Below are 22,942 nucleotides of genomic sequence, written 5' to 3'. Positions count from 1 at the left end.
GTGCTCAACTCCATACTGCACTGTTTGTCATTTTCTGGACCTTATTAACAGAACATGCTCACTATCTCCAAAATGTGAGCTCCACTATAATTATGCATTACTGTTTAGGCTTTACCAGGTTTAAGACTGGAATTAAATGGTCTGGTCATCTTTTGGTCAGCCCTGAAGTGGACAGATAGTTGGACTAGATGATCATTGTAGGTCCCTTCCAACTGGAACTATTCTATTCTATCCTATCTATAGCATATAGTGGACTTCCAGTCTACTCTACAATAAATGTGCCTGCTTTTTATTAATATGAGCCTGAAATCATCTGAAAACAGCTGGGAAAATGGTATGCCAGCCACTTTTAATGCTGTAGGTTCATCAATTATTAAGTTTGACAGTAAGGCAACATACTGTATTAGTGGTAGGACATTGATTGGGAAGATCTCTGACTGGCTTTTAAGCTTAGAGAAAATAAGGACAAGAATCAATGGCTAAAAAAAGTTCCAGGATATCACACAGAAAAGGAAATTACTACTAGACATTCCCACTCTGCCTGGGCAAATTAGTGCCCAAACCTATATACTGTTATATAGGTAAAACTGAAATTCTGGATCTCATCACAGAAAATACCTGGCAACCATGTGTAAACAGCTTCTGGTATCTGTGTTTTCTAACTTAGTAAAGTACTTGAAGTGATGTTTTCCAGGACTTGCATATGCTTTGGAGCCACTTTATCAAGAATTTTTAAAATTCCCTTAAACTGTCAACAAAGATTTATGAGATCTGTTTCAAACCCATTAAAAAGCCTTTCAACTCTTTTGTTAATTCCACTCAGCTGTAGCTGTGCATTACAACTACTGTTTAAGGAAACACATTACTCGGGCCCCAGGCCTTATTCAGCACACAAAATGGAGAAGGATAACTAGCGCACTACTACAGACAATTCCGATTTCAATACCACAAGATGCAGCTCTGAGCTTTATGTACTGCACACTGATGCCTGGGAAAAAGCTGTTCAGTGACCCTCACCACTTGCATATCTAAACATCAGTTCAGCCTCAGTTTGTTTTACCGGATTTTTGTGGTATTATTATCCTCACTACATAAATGGGCTACAGAGGCACAGGGATTAAGACCACAAGTGTCCCTTTAATGCTCAGAAATGTTACTTGCCAGAGAACTTAGGACACACTATGGGCGATACTGAAATCGCACTTCTGAAGAATCTCAGCTGTACACGTGGGAGAAGCCGTCTTGCAAAACCACCAGAGCAGCCTAAGATATTACAGACACTCTCCTGTTTGTTAGCACTCCTGCACCCCAGCCAGCCAGCTAATCCTGCAAGTATTCCTCGCCCATCTCAGTGCAAAGCAAAGCAGGTCGGCAAGCGCCCACTGTGAATACTCTGGCTTATGTGGCTTGCTCAGCATCACAAAGGAGCTCTGTGGCACGGGCTGGTTTAGGAAACAGTTCTCCAAATAGTATTCCAAGGCCTTAGCTAGCAGATCACCTCTTCCTTGCTATCTCCAGCCTCATTTCACTAGATAAATTCCAAATTCTTCAGCAAATGGAACAGAGAAATGTAAACAAAACTCCTCTCTATACTAAAAGCATGCGTAATCCCCAAACCCAGCTCATCAGAACACAGACCGGCAACAGCCATAGCAGCCACCGACATATGCAGTGCATTTTTGCCACATGTTACTGCATGTCACTGTGTCCCAATTGATGGGAGGGTGATGAAACACCAGTCCAAGCTTTAATCATTAGTAAAAGCCATTATCTGCAGCAGCTGATCTAAAGTCTATTTCAAATCATCAGGCACCTGGGTTCGTGCCAATGCATTCGTACTAACCATTGCCTTGTCTCTCCCAAGTATGAGCATGGTTTTCCTATGCATTTAAGAAGAGGAATGAAAATTACTTAAGAGACAATCAGATTTACATTTTTCCTGGTTGGCTAACAAATTTCATCCCCTCCCAGTAAAGATGCACATCAGTTTTTAAATCTGAACTTTTGCTGCAGTCCCTGCCAGAGACAGACACTGTTGGCAAGATTTCATAGAGATCCTAGATCACGATTTTTAAGGGCTTATTTAAAATTGTAATTGTTACAGCAAGATTGTAATTCTGGTATGGCAAGTACTAAGAAGAAGGTGGAAGTTACCTAGTCAGTGGATTCCCACTGAAATCTGCTACCTGTAGTGCTCTGCAGAATGAGATGCTTTCTGGTATTTCAGGAATATCTGCAGAAGAAAAAAAAAAAAAGGAAAAAAAATTGTCAACAACTGTACTGCATCTACACTGAAATTATTGCCTCATTACATTCAGTAACTTGCTACTGCAAGGAGTTATCTTGGTATCTTTCAAGACATTTCAACATGCAAGACCACTTCACATCCAAGTACACGGCTATCGCAGCACAGCCATTTTGTGCTTTTTCACATTCCATTTCCCCCTCCTGCTCCACGCTCATCCTCCTGATCCTAGACTACTCACCTGTCCTTGGACTGATCTTTATCAGCCTCTGCCCATCAAAAAAACAGACTCTCTATATGCTAGGACTGTCCTAAAGAACCAGTTAAGATCTGAACCTCTTGTAATTTGATCAATACACGCCCACAATCTGTGCTGGCAGAAAGTACGCAGGGAGGGAAAACAAGGGAAGGAAGAAGAGAATGTGCAAGTCTCTCCACCTGTAACATATACTTGTGGGAGCAGAACCAGCCTCCCTCACACGAAAGGCAGGTAATTTGAAAATATTATTCAAATTGACAGGTCCCAAATAAGTGCTAGTACACTATTTCAGATTGCCAGAAAGTAATCACAGATATTTATATGTGAAAACAGATGGTTTTTTCAAATATCTTCAACAGAACACTTAACTACTGAAGTTAGGCCTGCTATCTTAAAAATAAAATTGTCTTCTGGGCATCTTACATCAAGCTGTATTTCCACAAATAGGCTGTGGGTCCTCTGTGTAAGTCCTTGTTTACTGTCATTGAGATCCGGCAAAAATGAAACAAATACGTTTGGTTTCCTTGTTTAACAACTTAGATTTTTATGATTCATTTTGAAAACAATGCAAAAAGAAAAAAAAAAGGGCAAATCTTAAAGTAAAAATCAGACTTCTGTTTCCAAGGTTTTTCCTATTTCCATTTTTTTGACAGAGCATTACATCTACTCCATCTCCTCTTCCCGCTGTTCTCATCACAAAGAACACTTTGGGAAATGTCTTCATAGATTTTCCTCATGCAAGTGGCACCACTGACCTCAGCAGCCATCAGTGATCTAAATATGTTGAAAAATATTTGGTCTCTTCCTACCTAGCTGAGTAACTCAGAATTGACTACCTATGTATTTCATTCAGCTCTCCTCCCCAAAAGCTGTGCAATCGAGGGAGGAGGGGAGGAAGGAGGAGAGTACCTGCTCATCAGGTTCATCTCTTGCCAGGTAATCTGAGCAAATGCATCTATTTTGAATCATTCCCAGCTCAGAACTGAACCCAGAGCCAGCAAGAACATCTTCCAAACCCACAGGTCACCAGCTGTGAACGATCAACCAAAGGGCAGTAGAGGAGCATCTCCTGGGAACCTCCTTCTGTTCCCTACATGAGTGGGAAGGGCTGGAGGGAAGGAGGGAGATGGGCACCCCCAAATGAGTTTCACTCCATCCCAAGAGGTGCTTCCTCTAGGAACGGAAGCAAATCACTCTTGCCTCACAAACCCCAGTGCTCCCAGTACACTCACCAGGCACAGCTTTGAAAACAGCTGGGGCAGATGGAGAAACAGTTCCTGATGATTACGAGTAGCTCTGGAGCGGTCTAATCACTAACCCCAGAAATACACTGCGTATTCAAAAAATATATTCACTGTTACTAAATATCAAAATAATGAATGAGAGGGGTGAACACCCATAGCGCGAGGCATCAAACAGCCAAGCTGCGCTTCCACAACACCGAACAAAGCCACCTAGGGCGAGGCCTGCATGGAGCGGTGTGCGCAGCACAAATAGTTCCCTCGGAGCACTTGGTGAAGGAGAATAAACTACTTTTAAATCAACACAAACCCTAAGGGCCACCAACAGCAGCAGCTGTCCCATAAAATGGAATAGGTGACTTCAGAGACTAAGTCCCATCAGAGATGTTTTGTATGTTCTCACCCACCCACTCCTTCGTAACAGCTTTGGTATTTGAGGGGAAACAGTTGATCTTTCCTAGAAATCCAACAGCAATGAGATAAATTCAGAGTGAAACATTAGGTGAGGCCTTTGAGGTTAGAAGGGGCAGGTCACACCGAGTCCCCAAATCAGGATTAAGAGAGCTCGCTCCCCTGTGGCCGCTTGCCTCGCAGAAAGACCAGACCACGAGGCAGGACACCGGCCTGGCGCCGAGCCCAGAGAGGCGGAAGCCGCAATTCGGGACCCTGCGCGGGGGGCACAAGGCCGGAGAGCGACCAAGCCTTGTGGTCCGGCTCTTCAGACCTCTCCACGGGTTGCATCGCATTCGCAAGCCCAAATCCAGCACAGCATGCCCCAGCAACGCAGTCAACAAGCAGATCCTCGTAAGTAGCCATGAAGCTACTGCAGGAGCCACAGGGCTCCCGAATTTAAACCGGGGACACTTGAACAACCGGCCCATTTCAAAGTGCCACATTCACAAACGCCTCTGCCAACCTCACTTCGGGAGTCAAAATCTCACACTTTATTCCTCTCATATGGTAGGGACAAACAGGTCTGAATAGTGGCATTTGAGTAACTAAAAAAAAAGTCATTAAGATTGCCTGATTAAATGATGACCTTAAAGCAAGAAATTCTCATAACACTCTAACTGCTTAAAGCCTTTGACTGTCACTAACACTCCGGAAAGTAAAAGCACTGACATCATTGCAGGGACATTGCTCTGTCTTGCAAAAGAGACGGCAAATAAACTACTACTTTTTTTTTTTTTTTTTAATTAAACATTCATGTAGAAGTGTTCACTTTTGAAAGGGTGTTCTAAGAAACACAAATACTACACAGAAACGGAAACCTTCCCTTTCCCTATACAGAAATATACATAAAATCAAAACAAAATCAAAACCGCACTTACAGACAGAAAAGCTGATGGTTTTACCCATTCCAGTCCTCTATGATTAAGTGTCGCCTGTAGAAGACTGAATTTGTACTACAGGATTATCGAAGACAGAGGTCCTACATGCACTCAACAGACGTTGTTACTTCTACCTTGCATTACAGCAATGGCAAACACTGATACTGAGCTCTGCTAACCAGCAGCAAGTGAAGACGCGTGTCATCCACCATCTAGTCTTCATACCATCCTTCCCTGGATAACTAGCTGGAAAAGTCCTGAAAGGGACATCACTATTTCAAAGCTTCTGAGGGCTCAGAATAACTCGTTTCTTTGCAACCAAGCCAGTGTCCACAACTTTTATACAGGCATATTTGCACACACACACCCCCTTCACATACAGATACACACTTTCTGTGGGTGTGAATAATTCTCCCAGATAAAAAACAAACAAAAAGCCCCACAAAAATCGAAGCTCAAGTAGAAGTAACTATCCTAATTTGTTTGGAAAAAATTGAAATATATATATACACACACACAAAAACGTAACATATAAAGCAGAAAATAAACTTAAATCCTCAATGACAAAGTTTCTTAATCTAATCATGCTACTGATTTCCTCCACCAATGTGTAGTTTCATTGCCATACTGCAAGTAATTTCTATATGATGGACTATGAAAACCAGAAAATACACCTTCTCAGCAAAACTATTTTGATAGGCTTTTTCTGTTACAAGTCTTGGGTATTATCTGTAGAAGCCAACAAGCATCTGAGCTAAGTAAATATTGAAATAAGACAGTATAGGCACTGCTTATAGTTTGGATGCATTTGCAAATTCCAAAATATGTTCTGAAAATGAAATGCGCTTTCCCAGCCTAGATATTCCAGACTATGAAGTCACTACATGAGCAAAAATCTTCAATAAGAAATGGTAACAGGCACAGGGAAAAGAAGGGAAATTCCATTTCTATGTTAAGCTTTTTTTTTGCACGTAAAGTGCATTTTCCTCCCTGCATTGATACTTTTTCTGTATCTGATTCATTTTTCTCCTCCACCTAACTGGACAAGGGGCAGACAAAAATTCAGTGCACCTCTTTGAACTGAGGATCATTACCCATTTAGTGAGTTCAACAAGTTTGAAATAACTCGTTTTAACTGCAAGGCATCTTAAAAATATTTCTCAGGCAAAACACAACCAAGTTATGAGCAGATACTTTATCACTACATGTGAAGACTACTGTAACATTGCGTTGAATAAATGAACTCAGAAGAGAAAAGGCAAGGAGCATTTTAGTATATGACAAAAAAAAAAACCTGGAGTGATTATTATAGGAGAGAAGATGATGGTCCATAACAGAAGCACGGATGTAATCAACTGAAATGCAACAGAGGATATGAAAATATATGAAGAAGTCCTTCTGCCTCTTGATGGATTAAGCAGCTTTCACCATTACTGTTGACTACTCGATTTTGTTACAGACATTAGCACGTACATCTCTGCCAATATCAGCAGCAGTAAGGCTGAATGCTTTTCTTGCCACTGCTGGATAACCAGCTCAAATCCTACTTAAATATCTAGAATTCTTCTAATGCCACACACTGACAAATGCTCTACATTTACACGATGCCCCAGATGTTCTGGCATACAGATTGTGCAGCATTGCTAATAATAAAGCCATAAACCAAGCATAAGCCCTGTGACGTGTGACAATGCAAATACACTGGCAGCAAAAAGAAGTCGTGCCAGCAGAAGTGGATGAAAAATCAAGCTTGGCAGTCACGTATATAAGAGGCCATCTTCCCCACCCCCCCTTTCAAAACACCTCTTCAGATGCTTATCGTTCTAGTTGGCACAAGAATTTGCTAACAATCTAGCAAGTCCTGTACAAGTGACTTAAGAGGTAAGTTTGACACTAGGGGATTCTCTACTGTCTGAATGAGAAAATTACTTCTAAAAATCCTTTTGCTTGGTGCTAATCTATTTTTTTGTTGAAGATTTTTACAACAGCAACATCTCTCAATCCCCATTCCCCCACTTTCCTTCTTCTGATGGCTGGGAGGGTGAGGGAGAAGACAGCCTTCATTTTAAACTGATAAAAGCTTCTGTATGGTACATTTTTACAGCACTGTATATCGAATTTCAAGAATTAGCAATATTTTTTTGCCTACCCAAAGGCTACATGGCCAGCATCCTTTACACATTCTGCAATAGTGAACATAATTTCCAATACCTAATCAATATTGAGACAGCAACGCCCAGAAAGGTCCTAGGCTGCGACAGGGCTACCAGACCAGAGCTACTCAAACAGTGGACTCTAGCTCAGGGTTAAAAGTATTTTTACAAGAACTTAGCTGAAGACTCAGATGTGCCATGTTCCTGAGGGAGAGTTTACAATGTTCAAGAGTCTTTCAGGGAGCAACTACTGGATGCTGTTACATTTTCCAGCTATGAAGGCGACCCAGAGGACTGTGCTTTAGGAGGGCTGGAGCTGGCACACCCCATACACCTGATCAGTCCTGATCTAGACAGCCATAGCAGAAGGCCCACCACCAGGTATGTACAACACAGGCAAAACACCTTAACCACTTAGCGATTAGTAATTCATTAACGTATTAAGCAGTTGATTAGTTTATATCAAATGTATACCCAGGAAGCCCATTCCAGACTCAAAGACTGTGAATTCATGCAGCATTATCCCTCAGGAGAGAGATAACCAGAGGCAAACCAGATCTCATCCATCCAGTTCAATACACAGAAGAATTTTCCCCCTGCCTCTTCTCACATATATAATATACAATATCTACTACAGTATATCACACATACACACACAAAAGGTCCAATGAAGCATTAAGCAGTGCAGTTCTTGAGTGATTTAGGAGCTTAGAGGTTCTCTTCCCACTTCCACAGAGGTTCCTCTGTGCCACCCACTGCAGAGAGGTCTCGGAGACCCCTGCGCTTAGGAAAGCTCTCCCACCCTGCTCTCCACCTCCTCCACCTTCCCAACCCACCCTGCTCTCCACCTCCTCCACCTTCCCAACATGGGAGGAGGAAACTGCCCACTTAGTCAAATACCTTGCAAGAAGGAATCTGTAGTGCAAATATTTGTTTGTCTTTACGAAGGGCTCTTCAGCTGCAAAGCCCAGCTGAGCAGGCTGTCGTCTCGCAGACACCACCACATCTCTCCACCCTCCCCGAAGCAGCCAAGTGCAGCTCCCAGAGGTTCTGTCTCCGCAGGGGGAAGGGATGGAGGAAGGTCACTCATCCTCTCCCCCCATTTCCACATTAAAATCATGACATACACAGTGATCTGACAGGCTTCTTTTTTCCTAGAAACCAGATGGTTTTGCTACTAGCCCTGAAGGCTGCAGTAATCCACCTCTTTAGGTAAATGTTACAATTTCTGGGGCACAATGTGACAGGAGTCACGCGGTTCTTGCACAGTCTATTGAGATTAAGTGGCTCTTGTACAGGTTGTAACTTTTTCCTCTCCAAGCTCTGAGGCTGAGGATGTACAAAATACAAGAGATACAGCTCTTTTAAGACCCTTCTTTACAACTTTAAGGAAAACTCACAAACAGATTCAGGTTGGGGTTTCTCAACCAAATCCCTTACTGTATAATTCACAAGAAACTGAAGCGAGGTACACATCCCATTCCTCCTCCTCATTGCTTCTGGATACATCCCTTTTCCAAGGGAGGAGAGGAGCAGGGAAAAAAAATCCTCACAAAACTGCATTTCAGGGATACATAAATATATTTCAATTTACTTGAAAGAAAACTGCGCGGGGACATAAAAACAAGCTCATTTGTTAACAGATAGCATGTGGTAAATCAACAGACTGTCCTTCTCAGCTGCAGGAAGAAGCAGTAACAGAGGACCAGGAGCTGTGAACTGGAAACAGGAGGAAAAAGAAGGGGGAAGTCTCAAAGATCAGATCACAAGGAAACAATAGTTCCAGGTGAATTAAGTGGAAGAGCCCGAGTCCAGCAAGGAATTTAGGTCTTCTACCTTTTTATTGGTACATGCCAACAAAGAGTTAAACAAGGCTAGGAGACATTTTTATAAGGATTTCCATCTTGGACTTTGAGGCTAGCAGGAATTAAATACTTTTAGTCTGAGAAGCAAGGAAAAAAAAAAAGTAAAACCCCCATGAAGCTGTTGATGACAGAAAGTGTATTAAGTGTTTTAATGGTAAAGTTACAGATTTAATGGATTAATTCTTCAGTAACTTCATAGCCACAGCATCTAACCTCAACAAAACAGAAACCAAAACCCGAGCAACTCTGTAGATACAAGGACTAACAACGCCTGTTTGCAGTTTGCCATTTTATGATCTCTAATCTAGACTATTCAAAAAATGAAGTATTTATTTTATGTCACTCCCATATGGATTGTCTGATGTTTAACGCTTGAGCTGATACTTCAGCAGGCCAAAGGTTTGTTTGCAACTTGTCCTGCTGCTTTAAAAAAAAAAAAAAAAAAAAACACAAAAACAAAAACCAAAAAACCACACCTCACTAAAAGCCCAAAAAACAAACAAAACCACCCCCCCAAAAAAACAAACAAAAACACTTCAAAATCCATAGCCTTCTCTTGAATTCGGATGAAGCCAGCCACTGTTGCTAGATGCACACGCCAAGTACATTAGCAAAGTTTCCTTAGAAAAAACATTTAAACCTGGCAGAATATACCATGATGGAAAAATCCACTTTTCTGTAATCCATTTAAAAATAACACCTTCTAAACTTCTCTAATTAGATAATTCCATCATGAGATTTCACTTATCTTCTCTTTCCCAGTCACAGTTGGCACTTGCTGCTTCTTCCTTCCCCTCCCCGATGAGCCTTGCTCAGTGACGAGGTTGTCTTTTCTCTCTCACCTTACTTCTCCTGCTGCATATAAAGTTCATCTCCTCCTCCAGCTTGCCAACATCAAATTAATTTTAGTGACACAGATTCACAAATTCCAACTTTTACATCACTTCTTCAAAGCGAGCAAGAATTTCTACACGTCTGTGGGATTCTGCAGTGCTCCAGAATCTAAAAGCAATTTGCAGTGTGTTTGTTTCTTCCCCAGTACTCTGCTTTGTACTAAACTTCCCTAAACTTCATGGGTAAGACATGAAGATGATAAAGTTTTTTAACCTCAGGGAAGGGATGGGAGATAGTACAAAGAAAATATATGTCACTAGAAATTAGATGTGTCAAAAAACAAACAAAAAACGCAACTGCTAGCAACACAACACAACTGCTAGCAAGCAACCATCTAAAAGAGTGAAAAATTCTGTTATCTCCAAGTTGGCATCAAGGGAGCTCTGCTTTCATTAGCACAAAAAAAAAAAAAAAAAAAAACCAAACAAAAACAACCAAAACACACAAAACCAAAAAATAGGCACTGGCCTGACCGAGACTAAAGCTTAAGATCATCTACAGTAGTGCTCTACCACCAGACAAACCACTGTAGTCTCTGGTGGGATGTCCCATGGCTTTCAGGTGTTCACAACCAGGGTTGCAGTGAGTGCATTCACAGGATGCTTTCTTCTACCAGGTTAAGACATGCCCATGCATGAGGAGGAGAGCAATTCTTCTTTGTCCATAAGTGCTCACCTGGACACAAAGCAGTTCTGAAGGCAAACAAGCTACATCCAGCAGTTGCATATCTTAACAAAAAGATGTGTCTGCCAACCATACTGCCTCACAGCACAGCTTGAGTGCCTTTTTTTTTTTCCTTGTCCACTGAGCAAGAAAAGTGTCCATTCACATTTATTTCTCAGCATTCTGCGTTTTACTATTTACCACCAGACTTGTACCAGCACATTCGTGTCAGGGCAGCTGGTGGCAGGCAGAGAAGAGGATTTCACGGAGGAAGTCTCTGCTCAGATGCTGTGGAGGTGCAGCAAAGGTGGACAGCCAGATCCCAGGTGAGAGCACAGGGCAAAAGGCAGCAGCTGTTCGATGAGAGAGCGGAGCCCATATGGGGCTGCAGGACAGGATCAGAAGACTTAGAGTGCTTCTGCCTAATTAGCTTATGTCCTCACTGTAAAATAGCTGGGTTACCAGCCAAGGCTGAATTGAAATAAGCGCTCGAGCCTTTCCTCTGTCAGTATTTCTAGTTTGAAAACTCTGGTTATCCTGCTTGCAGTGGAGGAGAAGAAAAGGGGAACACTTACGCACTTTGTGAGCAGAAGGGAGGTAATCCTACAGTACAGATGACAAGTATGTCTTTGAGAGCAAATAGCTGAATTCAAAGGGAAAGCACTGGTGTGCATGCACTGATACAAACAACAGAGCCCCAGACAGCAAAGCAAAGATTACACACTGCTCTGTGGTGGCACGGACTGATGCTCTGCAGGTCAGCTGCCACATGCTCACCCAGGCTTCTAAGGAAGCTTTAAATGACTTATTAAATAAAATGCACCTATGTCATGGTTTAACCCCAGCCAGCAATTAAGCCCCACACAGCCGCTTCCTCGCTCCCCCCCAGTGGGATGGGGGAGAGAATCAGAAGAGAGAAAATCAAAAGAGAGAATCAAAAGTGAGAAAACTCATGGGTTGAGATAAAGACAGTTTAGTAGGTAAAGCAAAAGCCGCACACACAAGCAAAGCAAAACAAGGAATTCATTCACTGCTTCCCATGGGCAGGCAGGTGTTCAGCCATCTCCACGAAAGCAGGGCTCCAGCACGTGTAATGGTTACTTGGGAAGACAAACACCATCACTCCGAACATCCCCCCCTTCCTTCTCCTTCCCCCAGCTTTATATACTGAGCATGACACCATATGGTATGGAATAGCCCTTTGGTCAGTTGGGGTCAGCTGTCCCAGCCGTGTCCCCTCCCAGCTTCTTGTGCACCCCCAGCCTGCTCACTGGTGGGGTGGGGTGAGAAGCAGAAAAGGCCCTTACAGTGCAAGCACTGCTCAGCAATAATGAAAACTTCCCTGTGTTATCAACACTGTTATCAGCACAAATCCAAAATACAGCCCCCTACTAGCTACCAGGAAGAAAATTAGCTCTATCCCAGCCAAAACCAGCACATTCTCCACCCCTTATTCCATACCATTTACATCACGCTCAGGTCTCACACTATCCAATACATTCCCATTAACCACCACCCCCCTTCCCGTTCTTTGATATAATACACAGATATCATTCCCTTAGTCTATGGACCACCCCTGTGAAATGTCTGTAAGATGTCCACAAATGTCCACAAAATGTCCACTAAGTTCATTTAGTCCATGACTTTGGGCTCCATCTGTTATGGTGGTCACTCAGGACGGGAGAGGTGGTGTGTTGCATGGAGGGCACCAAAGCCAGCTCAGGTCGGGTCACTGCTGCACTTGCACTGCTCCTTGTAAGACTTGTCCTCCATTGGTTCAGGTGGTCCCTGCTATAGTAATTCCTATAGCATGCAACTCAAATAATGGTTTACAACTATTTAAAGGCATATCCATTACCATCGCCACCCCTGGTCCCTTTGGGCCAGGTTATAGGGTTCAACATTGCAATGAACTGCTCCCCTTGCCCCTGCTCCAGCTTGGTCTTATCCACATACTGCAATCCCTTAGGGGAATACCTGCTCTGTCGTGGGCTTATCCATGGCCACACGCTTTGAGGTGCTCCAGCATGACCTCATGCACAGCCACTGATGCTTCAAGGTGCACCTGCTGCAGCACGGACTTATCCACAGCCACAGATGCTTCGAGGTGTACCTTCTCCAGTGTGGACTTATCCTTGGGCCACAATCCCTTCAGAGGTATACCTGCTGTGGCACAGACATAACCATGGCCACAGGCGCTTCAAGATGTACCTGCTCTGGTGTGGACTTATTCACGGCCACAGATGCTTCAGAGTGTCTTGCTCCCATGTGGACTCATCCACAGGGCACAGTCCTTTCGACTCAAGTTCACGCTGGAGTCCCAGCCTGTCCAGTACGGCAGCACAGAAACAGCAGCGATGCCCTGGCCATCTGCCAGCCCAGGCGCGTGGCCACTGCTGTTATCGAAAGGTTCCCAGGCACAGCAGTCAGATGATCAGCAGCACAGCAGCACAGCAAGCAGCGAAAGCAAAAAGCAGCCACTAACGAGCCCTAGACTCTAATATACAGGAAGGCAAGCAAGCCCCACGGCAAGCACAGGAGCCTGCCAATTAATAGCTAAACAGCAGTAACAGCTATAAATTCAATCTAGCACATTGCAATCAAACCTATCATTATCTCAAACCTTTCAAGCCCCACGGTGGGCACCAAAAAGGACTGTTGTGGTTTAACCCCAGTCAGCAACTAAGCACCATACAGCCGCTCACTCACTCCCCTCCGGTGGGATGGGGGAGAGAATCAGAAGAGTAAAAGTGAGAAAACTCGTCGGTTGAGATAAAGACAGTTTAATAGGGAAAGCATAGCAGGAGCTCTCTCCTTACACGACAGTGTTGTGACTACTGAGATGCTTCTGAGGAACCATCTCTACTGCTAGGTAATCCTAAAGTAGCATATTTACCTTTTATGAAGTCTGTAATTATCTTCACATAAAGGATAGCATATTTGCCATAACATGGCAACTGTGTTGAGAGAGGATTTTGGAATGAGAATATCCTGATGTCACAAAACTTGTGTCCAGAACAACTGCACTAGCAATACAGTCATAAGATCAGTTTAACCAGAAACTACAGAAATAGGTAGCAGCTAATATATCCTGTAGCCAGAATCCATCTCTACAGTAGGTATGAAACTGTACACATTAAACAAACAGTATTATTCTTATTGGATATCAAAGTAAAGAACCACATTGATATTTTGGTATTAAGCATCATGCAGAGTCAAATATGGCTGAACAAGATCTGCCCACGCACAGATTTCCTCAGTAGATGCCACAGCAAACCCATCTCTCCTCAGTTCACAAAGTAACAGATCTCAGCTCTGCTGAGAGCAGAGTCAGCAACGGAACCAGCATAATCCACCTATGAAGATTATCAAAATCCATTTAATTCTCCCATTGCGCACTCACTTGCATCTTTCCCACTGTTTTGAGAGTCGGGGCTTGGACGCAAGACCAAATCGCAAGGTTACAGAGCATTTCCACGGAAGAACAGCTAACTTGAATCCCCTTACCTGCTGCCAGCTAGAGAGCCACTACAGACAGACAGTGCAAATCTGCCAGTACACAGCAACTACATTGATGCTACGGGCTTGCGTGACCAAGTCCTTGGCAGGCATGTTCAATGGAAGCAAGAAGAGTAGCAGCAGAGAAGACTGCCAGGCTTTTATCACAGAGAGACAGCAACACGCGGGCACACACAGAAGTGCAAGAGGCTCATCTCCTACGTGAGCAAGGGGGTTAGTCTTCATCCAAGAAGGGGGTGGACGGCGGGACGGTTCAAATGGCACTCCTGCAGCTGGGAAGGGTAGGAAAGCCACCCCAGTGCCTAATACCCAGCAGCCACTCTCCAGTGTGAAAACTCACAGTGATTTTCTTCTTATCCTAAAAGAGCTGAATGAAACAAGCTGTTGACAATCTGTCAAAGGCTGGAAAAGGCATAGGACATTAAAAAAAAAAAAAAAAAAAATCCAGACTTCCACACCACACTTGTTAAGAGAAAATGTATGTGTGGTAGGAATTTCTTTCAAATAAAAATACTACAATTAAATTATCAACTTCAGGTCATTTTAAGGAGCATGCAATATCATGACAAAAACGTATCAGTGGAATCTGGAGGATTTAATAACTGTCAAAAGAAAACAAAAAACCCTCTTCTTGGATAAGAGGGATACTAAAAAGGAATGCACCATGTCTGCAAGAGCACAGCATATATACGTAGCATACATAATCCCAAATATCAGCATGCATTAAATTAACTACAGAAACTTTATGCATTACCCCTCCTGTCTGGAACAAGCTACAGAACAAGAAAAGCCATTAACATTTTAATGAATCTGGGATGGCAGGGCCCTAAACTCTAAGAATTCAGCCTCCAGGGGTTGCGAAGAAGAAAAGGGGGGAGGGAGTCACTGGAGGAAACCTCTGTGGGATGAGCAGCATGGGTAGTGGCCTGCTACAATTCCCAGGGATCTCAAACAAGCGGCACACACTTTGGGACAGAGGGAAGCTTAATGAAGTGCCAGCCGAGACGCAAGGAAAAAAATGCAGAAATTTGAGCAACTTTCTTCCTTTGGAGACTGCACTTCTTTTCTGAATCACAGGGTCTTTCAAGACTTGTCCCAGAGAGTGCCTAAGTGCTATGGGAAAACAAATAGCACACAGGCGCTTCCAATTGTGCCTAGAGCAGAATCTCTCCTCTACCATGTAGAGCAAAGACTTGCACTGAAACTCAATGCAAAGCAGAGGAGCCCTACCCAAACTTCAAGGGCGTCAAGCAAGGACGCTCCAGCGACCCCGTGTCCTTGCAGAATTCACCAGTGATGTGAGAATCCAGGAAAAGATTTACCCAAGCTTGGAGAGTCTGAGGGAACCAGCATTAGTTTCACACACAGAGCAGTTGAGCATCTATCTCGGAAGATGCTACAGGGAATACTCCGAGTCTCAGACATGCTTTGCCAGCAACTCAAAAGCTCAGCATCCACTGCTGAAATCCTACGAGTCTGTTTTCTTTAGCCTCAGAACTAGTACATCAGCTTTTTGAACAACCTAAGACCAAGAGGCAGAGATAAACTGCATTGCCAAATAACCTTCAAAGTGTTCACCATCGCTATGCTGTTTTCTTCGCACAGCTTCCCTGCCCTCTGATATCCCCATCCTCTATTCATCCATTCAACCTTTGCTCAAATAACAGCCTCAGCCAGACTAGAAAAGCACAGTGGGGAGGCTTCCTAGGAAACCCGCATGAACACATGGCCTTGCAGAGGAATAAGAAATAGCATCAACATGCAAATAATCCAGGAAAAGTTTAAGATGATATGGCTCCTAGCTTTCCCCAAATCCTTCTCCTTCTGCATCACCAGGGCTCCCACCTTACCCTCCCCAGACTTCTCTCACGTACACCCAAGACCACAGGAGCATTGAGTTTACATCTGCTGAAGATTTCCGAGTTTTACTTAGAAGGATTTTTGTAGTTCTAGATTCACTTATTAACCAAAAACTGCTTAAAGGATTAATTATGTAGCATATTTTTAACATATGTTAGCATGTCTCAGTCATTTTAAAACACCTGGGAATTTGAGAAAGCCACACTTAAGAGCAACCCTGTTCACCGAGTGCCTATGAACTAGGGCTGCTTACACTGTGGGTAACACCGCACTGCACAGACATCCAGAGCTACCCCTGAAGAGTCGGGAGGGATCCTGCCTGGGGGGATCGATCCCACCTCCAGATGCAACACCTCACCGCTGCACAAAACGCAGCTGGCCACTGCAGCCTGGAAGCACACCCAAGTCCAGCCATACCATATACCCACCATCTCATGGAGCTTCAAAGATCATAGACAGACCAAAGGATTAGAAAGTACGAGAAAGGAAGACATGTTACCATTTTATTACGAGGGAAATGGAAGTACTTCTGTTTATTCAAAACCCTTTCCTCCTCCTCCTGTGATGAGAGGTTAAAATATAAAGGACCACTCCTGTACACAGAACATTAAATGAATTTATATTTGCGTTTTTAAGCTCTTGAGGAAACAGAACGGCCAGAACTGAAAGCAATTAGTGCACCGGACCAGGCAGCTAAAACAACAAAAAACACAGAACAATGATCTCTTATTTCCCAAGTTCAGATGTCACCATCACACTTTCCTATTCATGCAGCATACTGCGTTTTGAAAAGCTGGGCTGATTTTCTCTGCCTGAAAGGAATACAAGGAGTTCCTATTTCTTTTCCTAAGTACTTTAGTAGTTAGAAAAACAAAAACTGATGGAGTGCAAACCACCAAACAGGAGAAACCTTTGGCAGATTGAGAACCTGACATATTGGAAGGTGGGTTCAAAATACAAGGCTAAGAAACGAGAAAATACTGCAAATCTCCAAAATCTTATGTGAGAATTCGCCCTGCAGCATCCCAGATGGTGTGTGTTTTGCCTTTTAATTTGAAGAGCTGCGAGACAACCATAACATGACCAAACAGCAGAAAGTAACATCAGTCATCTTCTGCCATGCCCCCCCCCGCATCACCTCGCGTGGTGCGTTTTTCATTTGAAGAGTCAAGTCGTGCAATAACTGTGACATGATTAAGCAGAGGGGAGCAGTATCAGTCACCTTCTGCAATGAACCACAGAGAAGAGAAAGTAATGCAATAAAACGGGCGATTACCACTGAACCTTGGATATAGGAAAGCAACTGCTCCCCGCCACCTGCATTAGTCCAACCCATCACTCGAGAAAACACTTCCCTGTGCAGTAACTTCTAATGACACACACGCATCCACCCAACCATAAATGTTCACACCATCTGTTCTCGTTACAGTTGAGCTCTCAGGCCAACTTCCAAGTCAGGCCGACAAGAGTTCACATGGCTCTGATCCACCAGCTCTTTTGCAGCTAGTTATTCATTTGCAAAGAGAATTACTAAGCCAACAGAGTGTTTCCTTTTGTATAAGGTCTGTCACAGACAGCACCCAACTCAGCCAAACTCAGTAGCCAAAATACTGCACCAATTAATGCTCACGTATTTCTAAAAGGTTTTAACTAATGTTTCTTCTGTCTCTCAGATGATTTCTTTCCAGTTTTCTTCTCTTACAAGGTTTTGCAAACGTACATAAAATTATATGGTTCACAGAAATTTTTCAGCAACTGCCTAGAGACTCATTATGCTTCACCAATTATATTATCAGATAAAGATGGCATTAAAAGCACCAAACAAATAAAGATGCAAATTTCAAATAGTTACAGGAAGGTAAAGTGGCCACTGAATATTCTTCAGTCACAAAGGGTCAATGTGAAGTTAAACTGCAAAGAAAAAAAGGCTCCCTGTTGCACTATTTCTTCTCTTAATATTCAGTTAAATCCCTCACACACAACCTTGGTCTCTCCCACCCCATCCATCACACCTCAGAGAGCATTTTGTGCATATCCACTGCATATAAGGAAGCAAAAATAGCTGACAGCTGCTCTCATTTGGTAACACAGATTCGCCATTTCTAGATCACTGGGTCATAAGGCTGCTTAAAGGTGACCCACCAGCCCCTGAACTTCTTGCAGAACCGGTAAGTTCACCAGGTCACACGCACACACACAAAAAAAAAAAAAAAAGTTTTCACTCCATCACAGCTCAGGACAACATAAGCAGCAAACTTTACAGCCGAATGATAAATCCATGTGGTTTCTAACAACACATTTTAAAAAACAGTTTCTCCCAGCATCCTTTTCTGAATTTATCTCTGCAGGTGACAAGCAGACTGACTCTTCTTCCAGAAGTACAACTAGAAATACCAGCACTCTGCCTCTTGCTAATCACAGGTAAAGAGCAGAGCAGATAAAGAACTGGACTTCTAACCCATAGGCAGTCTTTTTTTGGACAGAAAGGAGCTTTTTTTTTTTTTTTCCCTTCTTAAATTCTAGGCATTTCAGAGAGCTTGGGGAAAGAAATCAACATTGTGAGAGACAGACATATAAAAATAGGATGTAAAGCATTCTTTAAACTGGAAAATAAAGCATGCTGTCCGAAAGGCAGAACTACAGTCAAGCGTTATTTTATTACTGTATTTCCACCACCGGCTCTCCTTTGCTCTTTCCTCCCTCCCATCTAGAACTACAGGCAAATCCATTAATTAAACGGAAAAGCATTCTGCAGGACACAGATAGCAACTTCAGAGACAGAAAAACCCTACTAACCCACTTTTATAGACCATGTCGTAGGACAGTATAGAATCAAACAAATTAACATTTGAGCTTACCATTTCGAGACAAATCAAGTTCCACCAGCTGCATGAAATTTGCTATTTCTGGAGGGAGTCGCTGGATTTCATTATCACTAAGTCCAAGTTTCCGTAACTTCACAAGTTGGAAGAAAGGCTGAAAGAAAGAAAAAACTCCATGTCAGAAAATATTCACATAACTCACGTATAAGCATAATAAATGATAAGCAGTAACTGGAAGCCACTTTCAAAATTTGAGCTAAAGTTATTGCTTAAAATCAGTTACGCAGACCTCTTTCAGACCTGCATCAGAATGAACATTTCGGTTTTTTACATGCAAACAGACTATCATCTGTGTTTTACCTAAAATGAAAATTTATTTAAAAAAAAAAAATCTGTAAAGCTCACTGTTAAAGATCACAGCAGACAGACACTAGCGAAATCCAGAGTGCCTGCTTCAAAATCATTAATGGGGTGAGGTTATCCAGCAGGGTAATTAAAAGCATCGTAATTACACACCGGGGCTCATTAGGAAGTTAATGTAGAGGGACACTTCTAAAGGACGATCCAGAAAACCCACAGAGAGAGGCTGCCAAGGTCTTCTTCACCGGCGAGTGCCATAAGCAACTAGGTTACCGAGCCAGCCTCCCTCGGGAAGACTTTCTAGCCTCATACACCCTCCGCTCCACAGCCCAGTTTCAGAAGGACTAATGAAAGCTGGGTGGGATACGCACAATTCCAGGTCTTCCCAGCTTGGGGAGGAAGCCAGCCCAGCCCTCTCTCTACGGTGAGGACATGGACACGCAATGCAGACAGGATGCTAACCTTCCCTGACCCCAGCTATGGGCTCAGAGGGTCTGGCAGCCCCCAAGGCAAAACAACCATCAAAGGAGACAGGCCAAGCTGCAAGTCAGGTCAACCCCAGGCGCTGGGAGCAGCTGGTGATGGAAAGACAAAATGGTCATTAAAAACTAATTGAGATGCAGGCATCCCTAGGAAAGTTGGAGAGCTCTTATCTCAGCACAGCTTTCCTCTCTTCCAGGCAGGCCTGTGAATGAGAGTGACTGCAAGTGGTGAGGATTTGTGCAGAATTAAATGACTTTATGCACAAGTCGTCTTGACCATAACTGAGCAGACTCTTCAAATTTCGGGAGTTTTGTGCCCCAGACTGCACAGGCATTTTTGCCCAGCAGTCAGAACCACTCGCAGCACGTGTGCGTGCCTGGACCCTCATGGGTTTTGCCCCTCAGGGTAACGGGAAGATGCTAGTAAGTTTGGGATATCTGCTTACATTTAATCACCTGTAATCCATTCTTGGAAATGAGTACCTTTTATTTTTATTATTTTATTTTATTTAGGTGCTGGAGCGTGTGCTCTGAATGCCACTCAATTCTATCTTAGATTAACATGAAACGGGGCAGTAAGACAGGCATCTTACTAGGACACAAGGTAAAAGCAGTCTTATGAATCTGTATTATGATACAGGTTTTCAACCTTAGCTTAAGTGTCTTATACCCCAGGTCATAAATCAGGTTTTAAGTGCAAGGCTTTGCAATCTCAGCACCAATCTTTCAATATACATTTGTTGTTCCTTGTCACAGAAAAATAAAACACAACTGAAATTAATGTGTTTTCCCTCAAAAACATGGGTTCCTTTTAGGGAATAAAAAGGATAGAGCTTTTAAAAGTTTATAAACACTTAGCAGGCAAAAGATGCACCAGATCTGAATGCGAAAATTCAAAGGCATTTTTTGAGTCAGAATGGTACTCCTTCCCCCCCAAGTATTAAAGACCTTTGATAACAGAGTTGAAATTGTACAAGGAAGATAAAAAAACCTTTACAATTCCACATTTCCAGCTCCCTAAAAACATATATTACAATTAAAATAGCCACAAATGGTTTTTTTAATCCTTCTTTGTCATCACAAGATCCATAACTGCATTTTCATATCATTAACTTTTTTAATCTTCTAAAACAAATGCATACCTTTTGCTAAATATTTATTAATATGACTAAACCAAGAATCTATCAGAAGCTTAGGAAAGCACTTAAAGATACTTTTGTGAAAACACAGCAGGAGTACACTCCACAGAAGAGACCCCAATCTGTCCTAACACTGTCCAAAATAAATACTTGCCAAGAAGTGTTCCTCAGCCAGTGTGTAGCTGCTAAACTATATGACAGTTATAAATATTGATGTTCTACTACAAATCTTCTCATAAGCAACAGTTGTCCTTGCCAGAGATGCTCTACAATGGCAAGTGAGAAAAGACAGAAGGAACACGGTTAACAGGCAGACAGAAGGAACACGGTTAACAGGCAGAATGGTAATCAAAAAGCTATTAAGGGCTGGGCACCCCAGGAAGGTTTGAGGGCCCTCACCGCACCACATGTCAGTGTTGTACATATTTATTAAACGTGCAGAGCACATGTGTGCAACAAACAAAATTACACAATATTTAAAGGCATTCCTGGTTCTTTGACTGACTACTTAAAAGAAAAATGAACTGGGAGCTTTATTTCTAGTTTGCATAACAATTTTCAATGAATGACACCATTTCCTAGATAAAATCAGAGACTGCAGTTATGTGAATGGCATTTCTTTGAACTCCTTGTTTGTTTTTTTCATTTAAACTACAGAACTCAATCATGCCTGGATGTGTAGTATATCCTACTCCCATTTCAGTAACTATTCTTCCTTTATCCAAGGCACATCATTAATGCTCTAAAGCACTACCAGAGAGGCAAGCACCTCCTTTTTGCCATATTTGTTTTACCTGTCAAAAAGACCACTGGGAATAAAGAGAATTAAGAGCTTACTGAATAGAGTTCAACAACTGTAAATATATATACACACACATATCTATATATAAAAATATCTGCAATTTCTTAAATGTGTGCCAACCAGAAACATATTCCTAATTCAATATATCAGACACAGTTCAGCCTCCATTTGAAAAGCTCTAACACGAACCGAAGTGCAATGGGGTTGTTGGCCAGAGCAGCACATCCACCCAGCATGCTGTAATAGCAGGTTTTGATTGCAGACCCGATGTCTCTATGAGTATCTTGGCAACACTTTTAATGCTGCTTAGTTTAGCCAGCCTAATTAATAGTGCTTCAATGAGACAAATAATTCCACGAGCATCAGCACTAAAGAAGCCTACAACTTTCTATGTAGTGGCAATTCCCAACCTTCAATTGAAGCTTTTCCTGCCATCAAAGAATTTATAGAGGTTTCTCTTACATGGATTTTCTAAGAACACATATCTTGAATAAAGCCCTTCTTGCACTGGAAAACTAACCAAGTCTCCCTCCTCCACCCAGTCACATATTTTTTCAGAAAACTTCATTCTGACAAAATTGGGTCGATGTCAGCCAACGGAAGAAAAAAAAGTAAGCGATAAGTGCGTGACTCACTAAAAAGTATAAACAGACAGTGTGATCCTCCAGTCCTCATTTTTTGTACTTTTTTTTTTTTCCAAAGAATACCACTACAACTGGCACTCTTGATTCTAGAAATAAAAGTTAACAGAATTAAGCCAAACTAGTAGGAATGATAAAACTCAAGATTTTCTCCTGCAAAAGTGGCCAAAACAGCGCACATTTTCTTTCAGTGGTTTACTCCTGCAACAAAACACGTTCACACCCAAGAATCTTGCCCGAATGCTTCAGCACCTTTCCTGACAGAAAAAATAAATGGAAATAGATGAAAACAATAGGCAATTGAAATAAAACACAGAGGAGGGCAGGAAGACCCACTTGCAGCTAACGCTGTTTAAGGGGAGGAGCAGCATCTCACTGCTAGAGCTTTCCAGCGCTAGACACGTGTCAAACTCCAAACCCCTGTGGCCCAGGTAGCATAACTAAACACTTACTGTGTTAAGCAAAACGTTTCCATAAAAAGGCCACTACTAGCAGCAAAGAGAATTAAAATTAGAGACTTTCGTGAAATCCACCGCCTAATTTTCGACATGGGCCAGCATGAGTAGCAGAAATTAGAAGAGGGAGAGGAGGAAGAAAACTGCAAATTAACTCCAGTTTCAGGGTTATAGTCACACAGCACAGGAGGAGGGGTTTGTTTGGGTTTTT

General features: G+C 42.6%; 1 protein-coding gene across 4 annotated transcripts in view; it reads right to left on the bottom strand.

Annotated features, from left to right (window-relative positions):
* Positions 1-22,942, bottom strand: part of LRRC1 (leucine rich repeat containing 1) — a 105,748-nt gene that overhangs the window by 69,918 nt on the left and 12,888 nt on the right. For all 4 annotated transcript variants that reach the window (XM_075498088.1, XM_075498089.1, XM_075498090.1 and 1 more), the window contains exons 2-3: positions 18,889-19,006; positions 2,155-2,233 (exon numbers count right to left, since the gene is read on the bottom strand). In XM_075498088.1, coding sequence (XP_075354203.1) covers positions 2,155-2,233; positions 18,889-19,006 — 197 coding nt within the window. The remainder of the gene's footprint in view (positions 1-2,154; positions 2,234-18,888; positions 19,007-22,942) is intronic.

This window comes from Mycteria americana, chromosome 3 (assembly GCF_035582795.1).
Source record: "Mycteria americana isolate JAX WOST 10 ecotype Jacksonville Zoo and Gardens chromosome 3, USCA_MyAme_1.0, whole genome shotgun sequence".
NCBI classification, from domain to species: domain Eukaryota; kingdom Metazoa; phylum Chordata; class Aves; order Ciconiiformes; family Ciconiidae; genus Mycteria; species Mycteria americana.
Note: the sequence above shows the minus strand (reverse complement) of the source record. Positions and strands in the feature narration are given on the sequence as shown.